At 39.4% G+C, this 22,581-nt stretch overlaps 1 protein-coding gene across 6 annotated transcripts in view; it reads right to left on the minus strand.

Annotated features, from left to right (window-relative positions):
* Window positions 1-3,586: 3,586 nt before the first annotated feature.
* The window catches only part of LOC101487566 (protein tyrosine phosphatase receptor type M), a 158,427-nt gene continuing 139,432 nt past the window's right edge, over window positions 3,587-22,581 (minus strand). For 4 of the 6 annotated variants that reach the window (XM_076876443.1, XM_012920229.4, XM_076876442.1 and 1 more), the window contains 11 exons: window positions 19,327-19,424; window positions 16,931-17,047; window positions 16,011-16,165; window positions 14,603-14,738; window positions 12,453-12,602; window positions 11,943-12,116; window positions 10,946-11,077; window positions 8,088-8,213; window positions 6,609-6,772; window positions 6,285-6,420; window positions 3,587-4,528 (listed from right to left, as the gene is read on the minus strand). In XM_076876443.1, the coding sequence (XP_076732558.1) occupies window positions 4,475-4,528; window positions 6,285-6,420; window positions 6,609-6,772; window positions 8,088-8,213; window positions 10,946-11,077; window positions 11,943-12,116; window positions 12,453-12,602; window positions 14,603-14,738; window positions 16,011-16,165; window positions 16,931-17,047; window positions 19,327-19,424 (1,442 nt within the window). In that variant the 3' untranslated portion in view covers window positions 3,587-4,474. The remainder of the gene's footprint in view (window positions 4,529-6,284; window positions 6,421-6,608; window positions 6,773-8,087; window positions 8,214-10,945; window positions 11,078-11,942; window positions 12,117-12,452; window positions 12,603-14,602; window positions 14,739-16,010; window positions 16,166-16,930; window positions 17,048-19,326; window positions 19,425-22,581) is intronic. The other 2 variants (XM_076876440.1, XM_076876441.1) reach the window with 2 other exon arrangements.

A 22,581-nucleotide genomic window follows, 5' to 3' on the forward strand; every position in this document is an offset into this window, starting at 1 on the left:
AATAGAATAAACCAAGACTGTGAAGCAAAATGTTTGGATCTAGTTTTGGTAAATGAAAAAAAACTAACAAACCCAACATCAACAAACACACCCTTAATGTTAAAAGTTTTTCATCACACTTGGAGTGCCAGTGGCCAGTGCTCCGTTTGGCCATTTTACAGAAAGTGATCTGCATCTGTGCCCACATTTAGCGATTTTTTTGTTTAGAAAAACTGTGTTTAGTGCTTTCATATAGCTGAACTCAAATAGGCCAGGAAATGAACGACTTTTAAAAGTTCTGGAAAACTTCTCTAGGACACCACTAGAGGGAGAAAGACCCAAAAGAATGAATCAGAAGGCACAAATGTGCACCAGGGCTCCAGATTTGTAAGACATTAATGGCACTAGATTGGTCCTGATGAAATTAACCTTCATTGTAAGTGAATAAATAATGACCAAGAATTTCTACTTGAAATTATCTTAGATGTGTAACGTTGGATGTCCATGACACTTGCCCCTAAATCCTCAAAGATTTGGAAACACCGCTCTCAAGTATCTTTGGATATTTATGTTAATAATGTATTTATTTTAATCAATGCCATTTATCAACAGATCATTCTAACATATGGTGAGGCAAACATTTTGCCTAACTTCCATTAGGCGAGTCGACTTTTACATGTAAAAGCAAAGGAACTAACTTTCTGAAACCCATCGTAATACGTTTGAATGTTCTCACTGCGGCAAATACTTGACAAGCTTTTTCTAGGTCAGGCTTTGATTAAAACGGAAACAAACTCAGGTTTTTTCTAGTTGGTCAGGTTGCATAAAGGCTGAAAATTTGGTGTCAAGCAGCTTGAAAGTTTGCTTTTTAAATTCAACTTCTCAAATTATTTCAATATAAAGAATGTTTCAAAAAGAACTTTTTTCAAAAGAAGCGTGTGCACAGGCTAAATGAGAAGATTCAGCCATTTGTTGTAGCTCAGGGGTGGCTGTAGCTCAGGTGGCAGAGCAGGTCAGCCACTAATCAGAAAGTCGGTGGTTCGATCCCAGGCTGCCTCCTGGCTGCATGCCAAATATCCTTGGGCAAGATACTAACCCCATGTTTGCCTACTGGTGGTGGTCAGAGGGCCCGGTGGCGCCAGTGTCCGGCAGCCTCGCCTCTGTCAGTGCGCCCCAGGGTGGCTGTGGCTACAATGTAGCTTGCCATCGCCAGTGTGTGAATGGGTGAATGACTGAATGTAGTGTGAAGCGCTTTGGGGTCCTTAGGGACTAGAAAAGCGCTATACAAATGCAGGCCATTTACCATTTGTTCAAGGTTAAGGTTTTTGAGTCTGGAAATGATGTAACGTCTACACCACTACACAATATAACCATCACACTAGAGCTGAGCTGGAACAAGAAGAAAATATTTCAGTATGTCAATTAACCAATCAATGATGAAATTAAATAGATTACTCTATTCTATTGTAATCCAATGTGGCAGCTGAATCAGGATTATGAAAGGTTGTGTGAATGCAAAACCTAGTTTTATGGGTAGCAGATGAAACCAAAGGTGGAAATGGTCTAAGATAACTGTCTCAAATCAGTTTTGGGACACATACAGAACCCTGTCTGTATTGTTTTGTACTTACATTAAATACATTAAATAAAAATCAGGAGTATTGCAAAAATGTCAAAATTGTTGGAATTGTTGGAGAAGAATATAGTCAGATTTTGATTTATCGTGTAATCATTAGCTTGATTTTTTCAAGATAATCAGATGATTTTTCTGCACTGGCAGTGTCTCGATCCCAAACAGACAGCCAGTGCAGTAAAAACATACCTGGATAGAAATACACATCAATCATGGACTAGCCTCTCCAGAGCCCGGGCCTCAACATTATTGAAGCAGTGTGGGATCTTAACACAGAACAGAAAATAGAAATAAATAAAAAACAGAGCCAAAACTAAAAGGAGAGCTTTTAATGTCCTTCAAGAAGCCTGGAGAACTAGTCCTGAAACAAATTACAAGAAAACCTTTGAGTGTGTTCAGGCTGTGTTGATAAAATTAAGGTGGTCATACGAAATATTGTTGGAGAACGACACTTTCAAACTTATTTCCATGTGTGTTTGCACATATTTGAATAAACTGCTGCATGTATTTCTAGTTTTCTTAGTAAAATGTGAAGAAATAAGGGGTAGCTTTTGCACAGCACTCTACTGTATCAACAGATGCAGACTAAATAACACAAGATTACAATAACATAGTTTCATTTTGTTTAGAAACTAAAATGTTTCAGTTTTTGTCTCTGCTGTTTTTAATAAACATGAGCAAACTACAAAAACTTGATTTGGCATCATTTCACATAGAGTGCTTAAAGTTATTAGACTACAACCCGGTGTAAGTTTTATGTCACAGTTACATTAAATTAACAGTACCGGTAATTACCAAAATCATTTAAAAAAAAAAATCTTAATGCTCCAATATGTCGAAGCTCTTAAATTGAAATATTTTTAATACCAACATGAAATAGTTATCCATAAACTTTCAATTGTTTTACAAAAAACAATTATGCCAAATTACAGATCTTTACTTTCATTCCTGAACATAAAAATTGTTTTAGCGGCTGAATGTTATGCTTGAATGTTTTCTGTGTATAAAAATGTGAATTTAATTAGGTAAATACAGTAAATCTTTTAAAGAAGTTTTTGACAGATTTTTAAAATGTGTTTTTTTCCCCCCATCACAGGAGATCTCATGTGGGACGAACTGCACAAAAGTTCATGAAAGTTATGACCATGAATGTACAGGACAGAAGTTCATATTATCCTCCTAAGACCCGAACTCTTTCATGGGATGCATTTTGAATTTTCCTTTGCTATTTGGGCTGATTGGGACCTGATGAATGTAAAAACAAAGAATTACCAGATTTTTTTGTTTTACCTAATTTTTGTTGCTGAGAAAAATGAGAGCCACATATGCGGACATTCGTTTGAAACTTTGATAGAACAGTGGCAGTATAATGTCCTCGTAAGTGGATATCAGGCCCTTGTAGAGAAAAATTTGGTATTTTGGTCTAGAAATCCCAAAATGTGATGTCCAGATATGTGGACGCCAGGTCCTAGGAGGTTAAAATAAAGAAATGACAAGTTTCTCAGAGTGAGCTTTGTCACAGCTGATTTGTGTGTTATTAAGAGGGCTTTGAATAATCTTTATTTTGTATACACACAGTATGTTACGTATATAAAGACTCCCAAAATATAACCATTCTATTCCAACGCGTTAATAAAAGCATTTTAGGGATGACTGAAAAATGAGAAAAATAATTAGCTTTTGAACTATTAAATCATTGCTAATATTATATTTTTGTAGCATTTTACCGTAATCTCTTTTTCCTCTGAAACCTTATGGGCATCGTCTATTTGCTCAAAACCAACCAAACTATCTTAATATTCATGCGACTGTGCTTTAAACTGAACTGATATATAAACAAGTTAAGATAAATCATCATCATAAAAAATAAAATAAAAAAGCTAACATTGGATAGCACCTGTAGTGCCCTCATCTCTCCAACAGATGCTCCCCTAATGCCATCCTCCCCAGCTCCCCTTAGAAACGAGGCAAAAATAGATAATCCACCTTTTATATTGTAGATACATTTATATAATCATTTTTTGTTTTTCTTTTCTTTTCTTTTTTACAATGGAATTGCTCCGTCATACAAGATGACTGAAAAAAAAAAAAAAAAAGCACACAATACAATCAATAAACCAAACCTATAGAACATATGATTGTCACTTACTTGCGAGTCACAAAAAAAGTACATACCGCGAATAAATAATCTACAGAAATATGTACAATATGCACAACAAGAAATTCAATGGAAGTGCAAATAAAGCTTTGGATCCCTGCACAGGAAATAAGGTAAGCAAATGTGAGCCAGCTGTCCCCAACATACAGTATGAAGCAATAGTCATCCGAAAGTCATAAATTTACAGGACATTTAGTAACATTTAGGCTTTGAGCTCCTGCATTTAATGACTTTTAATAATGAACTGCATGAAACAAAAATCTGAGAGATTAAAATGGACACATTACATTATGTACAGCGTATCGCATTCCACGGAAAACTGGAGTGTTTTCAGTGCTTGTCGTCCAATGCGGATCAAGGCAACAACCACGGGACTACAGGCAGAGACGGAGAAAAGTAGGGATCCAGAGAGAAGGCTGCTCACTGCAGAGGATTAAAAAAAACAAACTCATTGCACCTCTGCTGGCTTCCTTAGCTTGTAGTGACTGAAACATTCTGTGATATTTAACACTGTACAACTCTGCTAACTTTCCCATCTAGATCGAGAAGAAGAAGAGGGAAGAGAGCTGGTCAAAGGAGGTCATGTGTGCACGTCACTCTTGTCGGGTCGATAACACACACTCTTAGCATAATGCACACATGTGAGCTGCAGTTGTCTGTAATGTCCCGAATTAAGAAGTCCTGCTGGGTGCGGTAGCTCCAAGTTACCCAGAGTTCAAGTACTCCAGTGCCACTTCATAGCAAAATTTGTATTGGTCCTAGCAGGAAAGAAGAAACAGACAGAGGCATTAGAGATGTGCAGGAGTTGGCCTGAGTCTCCTAAGTCATAAAGTTAGTGTCTCCTAAGTCATAAATGAATACTACAAGCCCTCTGGGGATTTTTGCTATTCCCAAAGGGCCTGTTGTTTGTTTGATAATCATACCATTTAAATCCTATAACTCTGACAAAACATCAATGGGACTTTAAAGTCGAGGCTTTCGGCACATTAAACAATCTCAGTTCTGCACCAGACTGAAACTAATAAATAACTGACATATTCAAGCGGATGAGAAGGTATTGACTTTATTGCTTTACTGCTTGTCACTATAGAATACGCGTCACAGATGCAGATATATGGACCCCTAATCGTGCGATCACCATCTTCACAATCTTCAGCGGCAGAGGAAACTGTCAGATACTTCTTCTTCATAAAAGTTGCAACAAGCAGCAGCATAACGCATCACTTCCTCTTCCACTGGCGGAAAACGTTTAAATAAATATGAGTTGATTTAATATGGTCCGGAGCTGAGTGTTTTTAGTGTGTCCTCTTGATTTTTGATTCCTGATTTTTGATGTTTTCTGTGACGAAGGCTTCAAAGCTGTATTAATATAAGTGAATTTTGACATCTTGCCACAGTTTATGTTGAGAGTTGTCAAACTTACGACTCACGGGCCCAGAAGTAGCCATTCAAATGATCCAAGACAGCCCACTAGCTAGCTTTGCAAAATGAGGAAGTTAAAATTACAGAGCGGGTCTGCTGGAGGTTTTTTCACGTTAAAAGGGAGTTTTTCCTTCCCACTGTCACTGCCAAGGGCTTTCTCATAGGGAGTCATCTTATTGTTGAGGGATCTGTATTATTGTAGAGTCTTTACCTTACAATATAAAGGGCCTTGAGGTGACTGTTGTTATTTGACGCTATATAAATAAAACTGAATTGAATTCATTGATGCACGCATTACAGAGAGGAGGCATCAGATGAAAAGTTCAAAATAGTTAGTTATTGAAGTCATAATTAAGTAAAATAATTTTGCTCTTTAGTTCCAAAATATCATACATAAAGGTCCACTGTCAGTTGTAATGCACAAGTGAAAGGCCCCAGGACACACAAACTGGGAAATATCAGGAAGGGCGTAAAGCCAAATGAAATATTTGAAGGTAACACTGCTGTGTTGACACCATGTAGTTAAGGCAGTAACTGAAAGTAGCTTTTTTAATTACTTTTTTGTGAGATTAATGAGTTTAAATCCCTGGTGTCATTCGTACAAAACAACGGACAGCGAACAAGAGAGGTGAATAAGAGAGTGCAGGCAGAGTGGAGTGGGTGGAGATGAATATCAGGGGTGATTTTTGACAGAAGAGTAGCAGCAAGAGTGAAAGGGAAGGTTTACGAGGTAGTAGTGAGACCTGCTATGATGTGTGGTTTGGAGATGGTGGTACTGACATGAAGACAGGAGGATGAACTGGCAGAGCTATAGATGTTGCTATTTTTATTGGAAGTGACCAGAACAGACAAGTTTAGAAAAGAGTACGTCAGAGGCGGCACAGGTTGAGTGTTTTGGAGAGAAAGTTAGACAGCCAAGGCTGAGATGGTTTGGACGCGCAGAAAGACAATATGTTGTTCTCTCTGCTTCTTCAGCCATTATACCTAGATTGCTGTAGATTCCCAACTGGTGCTGTGAGAAACTTAAAACAATATTCTGATTTATGAAGACTGCATTTATATCAAGTTTTCAGCTCCTGCAGTGTCCCTCACCAGTAGGTCCACCATGTTGGGCTTATTATTCCTCAGTGTCTTGACAGCGTGGAAAACATCCACAGAGCGCTGGTGCTGAAGCATCTCACACACAATGCTGATGGCACAGAATGTCCCACTGCGGCCGCCTCCATTCCTATGGTTGTGAGAAAAAAGTTAATTAAAAATTTCAAAGTCATCCAAGAAGAGTTCAAAAAGAAAGCTAAAGCTGACACTAAAGGCTCACAAAGGGCTGAGGTGTGTTTTGATGCAGTGAAGGCTTTCAGTCAGTAGGTGGAGATGTTTCATTTTTAATACCAGCAAGGAATGAAGTTGGAAACTTACAGACAGTGGACCACAGTGCGTCCCTCTCCCCCGTCGTACTCCTCCTGCCATTTATCCACCTGTCGAATGAGCTTGAGGAAGGAGCGTTTGGACATGGGCGTGTCTCTGTACATGGGCCAACCCAGGAACTGGAACTGCTGCACCATCCGGTAGCCATCCTGAGGCTAGAGGGGGGGGAAGGACAACAGTTATCCCAGGTTAATACACATATGTAGGGGGGAGGGAGTTAATCGCTGTTGTATAAAGATGCAATCAGACTGTAAAGATGCAGGGAGGGTGAAGCTAAGCTTCATCAGAGGCTGGATAGAGATGGTTAAAGGGCGCGAGGAGTCGCTGAAGAGATAAGCGTGCAGATAAGACAGGGTGATAGATGAGCACAGTTGCTGCTGGAGACAGATAGTTAAGCAATCTAGGATACAGACACTCTAAATCACACTCAGACATATCGATCAATAACACTTGTCCGCGATCATGTGTGATTAGCTTGTAGTGCACTTAACATGCTGTAGGTGCCTCTGCCGGCCAGAGGATGTTACAGCACGTTAATATGAGGAGCGATTATTGACAACAGAGAGCAGGCTGTTGGGATAAACAGCTTACACAGGTGACTGCAGGTGATGCCGGCATGGGTCAGGTGCCTGTCTGTGCAGTGATGTCTGGTAGCTCAAAGTTAAAGGGTCAGTACACGCCATGTTGTGAGATATCTCTCTTTGAGGGTTCGCTCACGATTCCAGAAAAATGCAAGTGAACTAGATTTGTGATATTTATTTAAATCATTTAAAAAAAACAAGAGTTATTTCTTTATTAGAAATAATTTAAATATGGGGCTCACTTCAAAATAAATCTAGGGTGTCACAGGATGATACGAGAGACACAAAATAAAAGCAAATGTCTTTCTTTTTATGATTTTTCTGACTCATTGCATGAAATAATTTATCCTCTTTTGGCCACTTCAAAAATGATGCAAATGAAACTGTCACCTTTAAAAAGAAGTTGCACATTGTGCTGCGGATACATTAGATTCCACTTATAAGAAGTATGTGTTGGTAGTTTTTGTTCAGCATCGCCGTGTTCTTGTTCAACCCAAAATGTGTTAATTGACGGGAAAACCTGTTTTCTGCTTCTTCTTTTTTTTTAACTACATGTGACAATTTTCTCAAGCTGTCTAAGAGACAATTAACTTGTGGCAATCACACCTCCATCCAGTCAACTGGTGCAGTGGCATAGTTAAAGAGCACAATGACTCTGCCTCTGCACAGCTTGAACGGACAGGCCGACGTATGAGTGGGATGTGTGAGGTGTGCAGTCACAGAATAAATTGGCTTCACAGCAGGGAAGACAAACAAGTTTCAAAAGTTACAAATAAATGGGCAGCAAAGCAGAAAAAAACAAACAAAAAAAAACCCAACAACTACACATCAGGCTGATCACACAGAATGCTTTTTTTGTTTGTAGCTTGTCCATTTTGTGTTACCGTACCCGAGCCGCATTGTAGATCCGGAATATTCTGCTGATGATGTCCTCTTCCAGATCAGCGGAGACAAACTCCACCTGGATGGGTCCGTGGCGGTGGACTCCGTTTTCTGGCCAGTACTGTGGGCACAACTAAACCAAATAGGCATGTGCACATACACACACACGCATACACACATATAGAGAAATGCATGTACACCAGCACGCAGACAAATCAACAAAGGGAAACACAAGAAAAGGAAAGATGACTTATTAGTTTCAGATCCAAACTATACTGACTAAAGACTGTGACTCTGATGTCAGCTCCTTTTATACACTTGCAAAAAAAAAATAAAAAATTAAGTCTGAAGGCAAAGTGACACAGTACAATAGGCAGAGTCAAAAGAGGTGAATTCATTCAATACAAAGTACTTTTCTTTTTAAAATTGAACATTGAACTTTTTTTTTTAAATTTGAGAACATTCAATACAAAAATTTTTTTTTTGATATTGCAGAAACTAAACACAGGTGTTCTCCAAGTTTGGGAGCTTTCTCCTAATCAACTAACCCTTTGTTCAACAAATCCAACTGAAATTTCTCAAAATCTTTGGGTAATTCTTTTGCCCCTCTTTAGAAAACATGCACATTCTTTGTTCCTTAAAAGCAGTTTAAAAAAATTGATTCATGTCTAAGATGAAAAATGTCATCAAAGGCAAGATCATCAAAAGATTGATTGATGGAAAGATAATTCATTGCCTGTATTTTTGATGAAAGAAATTTATTGTTCCTGTCCTTTTTCTGGTATATTCCTACAGCCCAAGCGGCTAAACATTTCACACCAACAAACTTGACAAATTTCATCTTCAGCAAAATTATTCCATCCTTTTAACATACATCATTTCCAGCCAAATAAACTTTATATGTTTAGGCTGAAGCTGCAAGAGACAGTTAAAAAAGGTCTGTGGCCACACCCATTTCCACTCAAGGCTGTCTCCTTGGGTAGTTTTGTACCACTTTTAGCGCTGACACTGCTTTTAAATCACTCTGCGGATGTCTTGTTCTAAATAGCTGCACTTGTTTGTCTATAACGTGTCTGGATCTCCACCAGTGGGTCAAAATAGTCACCATTCAACTTTTATTTTTGGGGAAGAGAACAAAGTGATAGGCTGGGAAATCTGGCAAGTAGGGTGGATGTAGAGTGAAGATTTGTTGCTGTGGCCTTTTCAATGCAATGTGAATGGACCAACAGTGTCATGCTAGCACTGCTACGGCATAGAGTGCCCTTAAATCATCTTCCTTCTCACATGCCTTTCTCTGACCCTAGGGAGGCATTTATGGTAAACAGCCCTTCATATGTAAACTCTGACTTGATGCTCAATCTTTAGGCGAGGACATTTATTCTCTTCGCTTCATTCTCTGAAAACCGCTGTTTGGCATCTGGGGCATAGTCAGAAATCCAGCTCTTATCAGCAGTGATTGTGGACACAAATGTTTGGATATGTGGTAAAATTGCAGATGCAAATAAGCAAGTGGGTGTCAGACCAGGACTTTGAGGGGCTGATAAAGATACCAATCGTCCTAGAGGCTGTGCAGGGTTTCATAAGCAGTCGACCCTGAACAAGAGACGAGTCAAATTTGGAATGGGCATGGACTTTCTGATCTCTTATTGTAAAATAACAAATTACAAGCTCTTGCAGTGTCAGATGGACAAAGCAATGCTACCTTGGGTTTTGCAGTAAAAGACTGATTAATCAATATTCAATCAATAGATTGTTTCAAATAAACACTAATCAGCAGTTAACTCTAATTACAAGTCTTAAGTGGCAGTTATCAATATTAAGACTGACTGTTCTTGTGCACTGAGCAGAAACCCTCTAGGATGGCCTCGCAAAAGCAGTAAAAACCCCTCCATTTCCGCTCCTTTATGAGAGAAAGCCCAGTTAAGAACTTGCACCTGTGGAGCCAGTCGCCAGCCTCAGAGCTCTAAATCAGACAAATGGAAGCTTACACACAGATGGACACGTCTCACATTGACAGACATGTCATGTCACAAATGCATGCCACAGTCATAAACAATCAAGGGGGAGAAAAAAGGGACCATCTTGGAGAAATGCAAATAACAGACCTCAACACGGGAATCCAGACGGACATGGAAATAGTTGCTTACTTTGTGTCTCTTACACACAAAAGCAGAAGCACATATGCTGTCTGTGTGGCAGCTTAAGCACCGCTTTCCGCCTTCCTTTTAGAGCCCATCAAAACTTGACAAATTCAACAGATGCAAAAACAAAGATGTTGATGGAGAAGATGGTAAACCTCCCTCGCCTTCATCTACTCCTCAACCTCCACCCACCCCCTTCCTACCTTCCCACCTGCGCTGCTTTCTTGGCTTGCTGACGGGCTGGCTACAGTGAGAATATTGAATGAAAGGCCTTTTCTATCCAGCCAGTCACCTAGGGAAAGGGGATTTGGATGGGGAGAGCAGCCTGGCTTCAGGCTTTGATCCCCGGGTGTTATGACAGAGCCTCGGGCTGAGAAATCTGGAGTCTCTTCCACAGGCCTTCTTTTCTTCGTCTACTTTTACAGCAAGTCCTATTCCTTCCACTCTGCAGTATATACCTTATTTCAAGCATATTCAGTATTCATACAAATATATAGTTTCTCTAACATAGATACATCCCTCGGGGTTTCCCTGGGTTTGTGAAATGTAATCATTCAATTGGTTCCCATCAATGTCCTTTTTGCAACTTTTAGATTAAAAAAAAACTGTCATGAAAGAACTCATGTCTCATTTGTTTATGAGTAAAATTCTTGCATTAAAATTCTTCCTTCAGGATTTCATGTGCTTGCTATTTATTTAAGCAAATGTACTGGGTCGGGTTTACCTGTGCTGGGTCGACATCATTGAGCATTACTATGGATGTGCAGTGGTAGTCCAGCACCAATCTCCAGAAGTCCTTTACTGTGTTTGGCAATGGGTGCTGTGTCACTATGAATGCAGAAGGCTGCTTGTAACTCTGGAGGGAGGGAAGAAGAAGAAAAAGAAAGAGCTGATGCTGAATAGACCAAGTGCATGCTTTTGTGCAACACTGTCAAGAATAAAACCATTTCTAAAACGACCTCCGTCTCTCAACCAGACTTCCTGCTGAGAGCAGTTTTCTAATGGAGATTCCATGTCTAGGGAGATTATTTTAGGACAGAGCACTTTTAATGTGGTTTCTGGCTCCCCAATGTAGCCCAGTGGGGACTGAGACAATCCTGTACCTGAAAGGTCACCTGCTCAATCCCAGCAGGAGCCAAAAAGTCCATCAGCGAGCATGTACCTTGTCAAGGTGTTCTTTGTTAGGTCCCCTTAAGAATTGCTAGACATAGCATTTTCAATTGTTTCCTTTGATGTTTCTTAGATACTGACAGATAAGTGCTTAATTAGAAGTGACAGCGATTCAGAGATGTTGTGAAGTCTTAATTCTGTGGCAGAAGCTCTTAACTCAAGTAAGTCCTAGGTGGCTGCAGTCCAAGTTAAAAGTCTCAATGAGTAAATTTCAAGTCAAGATTGCAAGACTTAAATCTGAATTTTGACTTACTATACTCTTTATAAAAATTAGCAACATTTAAAAGTCACATAAAAATCAGCATTGTATAGCAGGCTGAAATACCAACATGTCGTAGGTCTTACTTCTACGAAAAAAAAATGCAAAATCCCTGCTTTCAAATCAGCAACATTTTAAGGTTCCAATACACAAATACAGGCAGCTGCAGTTTCACCAATTTGTGATTCAGTGCTACTTTACCACTTTAAAATTACAGCGATGAAATCAGCAAGATGATCTGGACCAGCATGCAAGCAGACAGACTTAAAAGTGTAAAATGTTTGACCCTTACATCCATCAGAGCGGCATTGATGTAATTGGAGCTCTCGCCGTCAATGGTGATCAAGAAGGGAAGGCAGCGGTCCGGAGGCAGGACGTCCATGCAGCGGTTCTTCTCGTGGTTTCTAGGCAGCAGGGCGATGCTGCAGTCTTCCACCCGCAGCGTGGGAGTCACCATATTGAGTGTCTTTGAGATTGAAGCAGAATTACATGGTGTCATACTGACGCAGGAAGGTAGGCACTTGGGTTTTGAGTGCGCTAATTATCTCTCCCGATATGGTAATTAACAATGCGATTCTTTGATCAGTTACATTAGTGATAGCTCCGACTCCCCTGAAGTGACTGGGATAAAACTTAGAGTGGGGTGGCGCATTTCATATAACTATACATTAGATGCATCACCTATTTATATAAAGTACGTTTATGCACAGAATTTGTTTAAAGCAGCCTCGTGCTTCAGATAATGTGTCATCATGAATTTGCACACACTGTATGTGTCTAATTACGTTAAATAGCTCCTCACCCTGAACTCCTCTTTAATGGGGCTGGAGTTTGTCTGCGGGTCCAGGCGGTTCATGTCGTAGTAGACGGAGCGGAGCTGACTCGCAGGAATGGTGGTGTCGCCACAGAGACATGCCTCCAAAATGGCATCATGGATGAAGACATACTGCTCCTGAAAAAAACAGCATCCTCATTGCGCATCCATCAGGCATCTATGACTTATGACAGAAGACAAGCTCCCCCCCCCCAAAAAAGAAAGTTTTATTTTTTATTTCTACCACTGCTATAAGCAGAAATATGTGAGCCAGGGTTTTCCTCTGTTTTTGCTAGAAAAATTCAGTGACCTTTCCATGACCTTACTGGGATTATGCTTTACCCCCACGGCAGTTTCTGTGTCTAATATTTGTCATTGTCTTTGTTCAAAGGTTACAATACATATTTTTGCATTTTTTTGGTACACAGCTTATTTAATTCTCTTATAAAACCCAGAATTGTATGACATTTTCAAAACCTTAAAATATTTAGAAGTCTAGCAGAAAATATTTTCATGAATGACTTGACCTTTTCCATGTTTTTTTAGGATCCTATGAAACCTCAGTGAACTTATCAAGGTTAGGATTTCCTCATGAGTATTGCTATCATCGTCACAGGAAGGTTAATGGTTGAGTTCTTATATAAAACCAAAAACAAGCAAACAAACAAAAAACCCAACACCCACTGTGCTCAATAGCGTGCGGTCAGAAAAACATAAAATCGTAACACATTTCCTCCTCCTCAGTCAGTCACTCAAGCAGTGGACATGGCGACACAGCTTGATGCAAATCTATTCTGAAGTGACATTTCCAGCTGACACTTCCTTGTCACTTTGTACCAAAATCCACACACATGCACAGGGGTCAGATTTACAGATTGAAAGGGGAACATGTGTTGCCATTTGTTAAGTCTAAAGCAGAATGTGAAATGTTGACCTCAGAGTTTGACTATCCCTGCCTGGGTCAGTAAGACCAGCTCTATCAATCCGCAGATTGATAGAGCTTATCTGAGCTCATAATATGTAAACAACAACAAAGCATTTCATTTCCGTGGTTAAATTAAAGCATGGTAGGATGAGGTAGGGCTGAGGAGCTGTGCCAACCAGCCAGAACACCTGTGAGGGAAAATAGACACATACACAGAATTTGAAGGTCACTGAACTTGAGAGTGACTCAGGGTGAGCAGCCTTTGGTCTCCAGTTGCTCAAATCCCAATCCGGACGTCAGCAATGAAACATTTGCCCATTAAATCCAATGACGCTTGTGATTTAAAGGGAATTACGGTGAAATGATGCATTCACCGAGACTATGGACACCTCCAGATGGCCGGTGTTCAGGAAAGCACAGAGTCTTTCGGTTGTCCGCATCAGCGTAAAACTATAGGATGAGCCGGGGATGTTTTGAAACCATCAATATGAGCCAAATCCTCAACACTCTAAACCCTTTTATTACAACGCATATTGCCAAGCACTTGTGTTTACCACTTGGAGGAATAGTTAGGGTGTGCACTCCAGTAAACGTCCTTTGTGAGAAATTATCATTAAAAATGTAACAGTAGTGCGAATTGTAACAATAAAATCCACACTCCTGTTCTAGACATAAATATGCCAGCTTTGAATATGAATATAATTCAAATAATATTAAAAGCAAACTAAAACAAGTAGAGCACTTGCTTAACATCAGATTATGTTAATTATTTGGATTGTTTAATTACATAATGAACATATCTTTGTTTGAGAAAAATGTTACACTTGAACTGGCACTTGAAAGTGAATGACAGGAAAACATTAAACTACCGTATTATACAGCATTTACAAAAATAATGAGCCTCATCAGTCACTGGGAAAATGCTTAAAAACCTCTTGTGGATCACCTAAGCTGCAGAATTAACGACTAATAAATGACAGGCGATGATTTATTTGTTCCAAATATAAAACATTCTTTTAATGACACTGCTTCTGGCTGGTATGAATTCTCAGCATTTGTTCAGGACCAGAGAAGCAGGGGGCTCAATCTAAGAATTATTTATTGATTCTAGTTAATCCACTTTTGAGGACCAAAACCTGTCAAGCTGCAGTCCTGCAGTTCTGTATTTTAGTGATGTCTCTGTGGAGAACTGTTTAAACCAGTCGTACAGTACCTCAGTCTGAACCATGTTGACCCTCCGTGAACGCAGCTCCCTCACACAGTTGTAAATGTCCACCACGCCCTCTCTCTCCGCCATGTCCAGCATGATGTCAATGACGATGAAGCAGCCTGTCCGACCGGCTCCAGCGCTGCGGACAGACACGGATTTTTATTCATGAGAAGTGAGGTTTGGTTTTTTTTTTGCTTTAAGTTTAAAGAAATATAACTTTTATGAGGTGGAATAAGATTAAATGATTTCCCTAACAATAAAAAGTTGAGCACACTAGGGTTTCACATCAACAGCTTTACTTGATCTGTTGCCAACATTAAGAGTGCCCAGAGGTCACTTATGTTTCAAATTGGCTATTTAATGCAGTGATTACCAAGCACCACAGGGAGACCAGCTCAACTAAATTAAAAAAAATTAAATTACAATTTAATTAAAGAATTAAGTGGCCTGAACAAGTTGAAGCAGCAAAGCTAACATTAGGTTTAGGTGGCATGTAGCTAATAGGGATGCCTAAATTACTAAAAACAGATAAAAAACAAACTAAATAGCTACGTATGGAATAGTAACAGCAAAAACTGTTGGCTAACAATGTGAACAAATCACTGAAACTTCTAAAATATACCTAGTTGAAACACTGTTTCACTATTAGCTAAATGTAACTAGTTTAAAATGCTAGCTAAAACGAATTAAAACAATGAAGGTTATTGTAAAAATGGGGCCACCAGTTGAACATAAGCTAAAATTATGGATTAACAGTTGCTAACAAAATGAATAAATGATTACTGGCTGAACATAATGGATAAAAAGGTAATTTCATAATGATAAATGTATATCTGTTTGTGAAGGATGGAAAAATAATGGGAATTGTTAGCTTGCTAACTTGCTATCCAAGCTTGTAAATATGATAAATGGTAAACAGAAGGGGTTTGTGAGCTCACCTGACAAGGATTGTTGGAAACCACTCATTTATGTAATGTTACATTACGATTTATGTTTTAGCAGTTATTACGATCCCATAATTGTGACCTACACTGTAGTGTACATTAAGCCCAATATACAGTACAGTAGAGGTGAATCAAAATTTGCTTGTTGTGTACACAGTACTATAAACACCAAAAATGGCAAATGATATTTAAAAACCTTAACACCACAACATCTTTCCATGGATACTGTCCCAGTTACTAATACCCAGTTTTGGGGACTAGTTCTTGGATTAAAAGACTGAATGAAAACGTAAGTAACATACCAGCCACAAGGCAGTACTTAGCTATACATATGTAACTTCTGCATTGAGCCGCTATTAGTCTAATGACTATTGTATAAAAATACGCAAATCACAAAAATAGGTACACATGGGTTAGAGCTAAAACACAAGTATCAAGAAGAGTTCTTCGTCTGAGTGCACACCAACCTGCAGTGAACCACCATGGGTCCGGCATTGGTCAGGGTCTTGGACTTGACTCTTCTAATAAACCCCAGAAGGCCGGTGGCGTGATATGGCACACCGTGGTCCGGCCAGCCAGTGAAGTGAAACTGTCGGATTTCCCGGATCTCATGAGCTCCTCTCTGAGGAACACAGTTTAAGCACACAAAGCAAAAGAGAATGTAGTGAGAAGAACATGGATGTGTGAAGTCTTTCCAAAGTAAATACGGGTTGAATTGAATATCAACACACTCTTCATCAAGATCCAAGAAAGGTTTGTACAAAGTTTAATCTAGCGATGAACAGGATGTTTAAGGCCAGTGTAGCCATGTGTCTTCACCTACTGTAGCAGCTATCTGTCATGCTGATATTATACAATATGCACTGCATTAGTTATCTGGGCACTTTGCATGTACCATAAAGAACAGTATATTCCTCTATGTTATATTAGTATTTGTGTTTATTCTTTGAATGGATATTGCCTGAAGATTTTATAAAATGTCACAGTAGAATGTAACAATTAGGAGTTTTTATATGGTATAAACAATAGTTAAAGAGAAAAATCGAAAGGTAGAAATGATTCTATTAGGTTATATTAGGTTAGGTTGCATATTAATATATGTTAAACATCCATCCATCTATTTAATAAACATTGTCATAAAGTGCTAGAGAAGCTATATATATATATATATATATATATATATATATATATATATATATATATATATATATATATATATATATATATATATATATATATATATATATATATATATATATATATATATATATATATATATATACACATACATACACACTTCTCCAGCTATTCAGGTAGGAAAGCTACATCTGAAAAGTTATGACTGTATTTATAACTGGAAAAAAGTGTTTAAAAGGTTAAAGTGTACCTTCTCTACAGCAAAGGTCCTGATGACATACTCTGACAGCAGCTCAGTCTCTATCAGTGTCACCTTGATGTCTCTGTAGATCTCCGTATCATCAGGCCAGTACTTACAGCACTTCACCTGAGAGTGACAAAACCAAGTGTTTGACACAACATCTTCACAAGCTGTATGCTAACTGCAATGAATTTATATTCACAATGCTTCACTGCACACATTCATATTAGAATTTCTGCAAGTTGCCAGGCCATCATTTTTTCCAATAAAGATAATTGTCACATAACATTAGCCCCCATTTGCCACCTGATATTTCAGCGTTTGAAGCATTTCTTTCAAATCAAAATGAGATTTGCTTCATATTAGTTTCGGCCCCCGGTCAAGGATCTGCTGTAAATGGGAATCTTATGTATCGATGGGAGAGTTCATTCGCACGTTATTGCTTTTTCATTCTCATGTCGATAATGTGAAAATGAGTCTAAAGGTGGACTGTGCAAAAACCTGGAACAGAACAGTGTAGGTGCAATGGGGGTATGTGATTTCTCCACCTTAAAAAATTGACTACCAGTGTGGTGAAATAGGATAAAACATAAAAAAAAAAAAATGTGTACAACAATTAAATGAGGGAAATATAATGACAATCCAATATTGATATGAAATAATAAACCCTGAGCTGTTTAAAACAGATTTCCCAACAGAAATCTAAAACACCCCACTGGAAATATTACTTGTATTAGGTATCATAAGAGCGCAAAATTACCCCCCCCCCCCCCCTTCCCAATTAAACTGTTGATACAGAGGGAAGTAAGGCTGGTAATAGAGATTGAGATCACGGAGGTATATCAGAGAATGATCATTTTTGATGAGGTATAAATGCGACATCAGCCACAAGTAGATTCAATTTTCATTCCTGGCGTCTATGCGCTGATTACGAATGAAATGAGATTTTGGTTTGTGGAATGACACAGACAGAGGGGGACTTGGAGGTCCCTCTCTGACACCCCTGATGACTAATCCCTGATGACAATCACAAATCCACCGTCCGCTTCCAGCCAGATTGAGTTAGGCAAAAGCCATTACCTTATTAGATCACTCTATCAGGCGCCTAGTTTGGGGGGGAATTAGCCTTTGGGCTAAAATATGCCAGCATAGACACAGATGTTCTTTTGTGCGGGCACACTTATGAGCACGTGACGAGCGTGCACAGGTCTTACACGTCTTCACTCATATGGATAGAGTGTATAGAAAAGAAGCACATGGAGCATCACCTCATCACACACATCAGCACGCTGACTTCCAAACCAAATCTCTCGTACATTAAAGTGTGCCGAGCACCGCCCCCCTGTCTGAAACCAGCGGGAGAGAGGCTGCGTGTGCTTCTGTGTGTGTGTGTGTGCCAGGATTTCCCAGAGTTCATCAGTGACTGTGCCGAGCAGATGGCCCACTGTGATACGGTGGAGTGATTTTATAGGGCCCTCTGTGGAGCTACCGTCACTGTGACCAACTGTGCCTACCGCCCGCCATTGGACAAGGATCATATAACAGACGGTTTGAGGGCTGGGGCCCGCCGAGTACTAAGCAGGTGTGGAGAAGGTGCGGGGTGGGGTGGGCTGGACTCCGCTACTCTAGAGGAAAGGCCTAATGAGGTACCTAGAGATGGGGCTATGAATCATTATCAGCTCTGCTACATTTAAGCCCCACCAAAAATGCACATCAGCAAAATCAAGGTGCGCCTCTTTTTAAAAGGGCTTTCAGTGTATTTAAAATTCTTAGAGAAAAATCCCGTGGCAGTCAAAGCATTACACCATAAGACCTTCATTTTCTCTTGATTATAACCTAACCAGGAGGAACTAAAGTGCGAGTTAAGTGGAACAAATTAGGACTGAAGCAGGGCTCTGGGTTTTCCCCCCCCCCGAGGCAGGCCACATGCTGTAGTGAACAAGAAAAGTCAAGGCTTTACCATTAGTTTGAACATTATGAACTGTCCTCACTACTCAATAACAGTCCCCTTTTGTCCAGTGAGGACAGCATTAAGAGATGTTTCTGCTCGGAGGAGCTTGGAAGGAGCTGGCGGCTTCAGCGGAGTCTAATCTCCTGTTATAGAGCCACTGAGATGAAACAGTAGTCAGACGCCTGGATGCCTCTCTGGTAATGAAGGCCATCAATCAGTTTCTTCTCACTTCTCACTGATCAGATAGATGAAAAAAAGAGCTGGCGGCACACGAGTCCCATGCCTCACTAAGTCAGCGCGTGCGTGCACACAAACATCTGGGGACTGATGTTCAAAGATAATAACAAAAGGTGTCTCAGTTTGCCTTGAAATACAATCAGGCTGTTAGTCGACTGGGGGCAAGGTAATCTTATTTGAGATGTGCAGTTCAAGTGAACGTGTCATAAATACTCACCCTGCCCACTTCCACCAGGTTGGTCACCATGACGATAGCTGCAGTGTTCTCCTGCCAGACCATCCTCCAGAAATCAAATACCGTCTCCTGCATGGGGCCTAGGAGAGACATAGAGAGGAAATTACATTTTACAAATATTTTTTCCCCCCCAAACCTACCTTAAATATCTTACAATAGCTTCACACAAGTATTGGGGTGTTGAGGCTTCAGTCAGGTTTTATTGCAGTCTAGCTCTTTCCCTTAACTACTAACAAATCTCTGTGGGCTTCAACGCATGTTACACATTAATAGTACCCTTTAAAAAACTACAAGTTTGGCATCTTGTAAACACATCTGGTTAATCTGGTTCATCCAAAAACACGTTAATGTATAACCTTCAGTGGTTCATATATGAGCAATAATCAGTTGCATATTATTGCTATTATTAGTGGTATGTTGGCTCATATTAGTCGATAAAGTGCACTTACTACTTTTATTTTGCATGGCCATATTCCTAAACCACGAGGCCATTACCTAAGAGTTTCCCCCTCCTAATTACTGCAGAATAAGTCTTAGGCTACAGAATTATTTATGAGCGAGCCTCACTTTAGACTGCAAGATATATTCAGAGTTATTTTAGGGTTATTTGGATAATATTAACACTTGCAGTTTGCCATTTTGTTATATAAGAACGGACATTTCAGAGAAAGGACTCGTAGCATTACCACCTTACAGGCACAAAACTTTGTAACTATCAATGATTAGTATGCAAGAGGGTCACTAGGGTAAACGCTTAGATAATAGTCCAGTAGTTGTAGAATATGGTAGTGCAGAATAAAGCATTTGTAAGTGTTTACTAATGACTAACAGGGGACCATTGAACTCTAATATGCATTCTAACAGGCAAGCGGCAGATTGTAAATTTGTGTACCTTAAAACAATTACCTAAGTTTCCATGTCTCCAAGTTTATTTTCATATTTATTAGTGGAAGAATTTGTTTGCCACAATGGACCATCTATCACTAAATTTGGTAATGCACTTTACTGCTGATGTGCATACTGTGGGTAATGTTTTCTCATCAGTAATGTCAGCTTCTTCTTCAGATTAACTTCCAAACATAAATTTGGTGGTATTACTGACATATTGGAACAAGAGAGTTTACAGGGCATTTTCACTTCACGGATCTAGCGCTGAAAGACGTGTCAGGTATAATTTATTCATGGTGCTTCTACATCAGATTCATCACATAGTGCTTACTCTACAACACACAGCTTAAACACGGATGAAAACGAGAAAGGAAAACGAATCACAAATTTAAATATGAGCCCAACGGCTGCTGTTCTCCGTGCGTCCGCACATGCGTGTGTATGGCAAAGCTCAAAGTAATTACCACTACATCTCATCTGTTCAACACCAACCTTTCCACCGAACCGGACCCAAATGTGTCTGGTGAACATCAAAATAAATGAGCAGAGAGCCAGTCAATGCCTCCAATATTTAAAACTTCACTGAGCAATAATTGTGGGCTGAATTTAATTATTATTCTGGTTAATTAAAATTATTAATATTAGTTTTAATCAAGCACCAAGTAGAAAAAAATTACTTCTGACAAATTAATTAGTGAATGCAAATCTCTACAACTGTGCATTCTCCCGAGTTGGCCCGAATTACCTGGAGACATAACAAATTATGCAGACACACACAGGCACAAGCTAAGACAAAACATGGCAGATACACAAGCTGCTGGCGTTTTCTTCGTTGTCATTTATGTGGCAGGTAAATTTAATAAACATTAGGCCACTGAAACCTGTAAAAACTCAAGTCATGAAAAAGAAAGAAAAGGAAAAAAAGAGAGAAAGTTTTCCTCAGGAATGCACAAAGTACGCACCGCGACTCAGCATCTTGTAGAACAACCTTTATCAGCAATTAGTAAAATAGTAAATCTGTATGGCTTTGTAAGTCTCTCACATCATTATGGAGGAATTTTCACAACATTGCTTCAGTTCACTGAGGTTTGAGGTCATTTGTTTATGCACAGCTCTCTTACAACATTTGGACTTTGGCTGGACAATTGCAACACCTTGATTCTGTTGTAGATTTGCTGTGATACTTGGCATCATTGTCCTGTTCCCAAAACTCTCAGACAGATGGCCTCACATTTGACTATAGAATATTTTACTAAACAGAACAGTTCATGGTTGACTCAGTGACTTCCGGGTGCCTAGGACCCTGTGGCTGCAAAACAAACCCAAATCATCACCCCTCCACCACCGTGCTTGATGATGGGTATGGGGCATTTATGCCAATATGCTGTATTTGAGTTTCTCCAAACATGGTGTGGTGCATTATGACCAAACATCACATTTTGGTTTCATCTGTTTAGAGGAAGTTTTTCCACAACTTCTTCAGCCGTAACTTGATAAACATTAGCCATGTTGCTCTAGAGAGAATTCATGAAGTGCATTTGATTAGCAGCACCTGGCTGCTACTTACATTCTCAATTCCTATGGAAGCATAAGGATACACTTAATTTCATACAAATTTGAACAACTGTTATCCAGTTAGGAAACAAGGATACTTTGACCTGTGATGTACCCTAAAGGTATCTTAAGGAACACATAAAAGTTTTAGCATATTGTAGATATTGTTGGTTACTCTGGAAGCACATTACACCTCCTTTCACTTTAGTAGTAAATTAAAGAGTCTAGTCCATGACACAACACTTTGGTTAAGCAGAGGACTTGTACACCAGATAAGGTGAGCAGTACAAAGTAGAAAAAACGAAAAAGTCATTGGGGAAATTTGTGTTGTGGGTTATGCAGATGACTTTCACCTGGGAAAGTAGGGTTCAGATCCCCTATGCAGCCAAAAGCATTATTTTTAGTGTGTATAAAGAACATGTGCATGGCCTTGAAGGGAGAGGATAGTAGCAGGAAAAGGTTTTCCTATTTAAAAAAAAATCTCACTTTTTGGATTTATGCCTCCTGCAGCTGTAAGCACTAGATCACTAGGACACCCAGGGAAAGATCTATATAAAAAGCAGTAACAACAACAAAGGTGGGCATGAAGAGAGTTGTTCTCCCTACTGCATAGCTATACGGGCTTTCGTATCTGGCTTGAGTGCCATGATCATAAAACCACTAACTACACAATTAAAAGAAATTAACAACAATTTGGGAAACCTTAATGAAGAACTACAGCGATTATGAAATCATTACGGGCTAAAATAGAATCTAGTATAAAAACACATTTGAATATTTCTATTGTATTGTTAC

The sequence above is a fragment of the Maylandia zebra genome, linkage group LG18, assembly GCF_041146795.1.
Source record: "Maylandia zebra isolate NMK-2024a linkage group LG18, Mzebra_GT3a, whole genome shotgun sequence".
Lineage (NCBI taxonomy): Eukaryota > Metazoa > Chordata > Actinopteri > Cichliformes > Cichlidae > Maylandia > Maylandia zebra.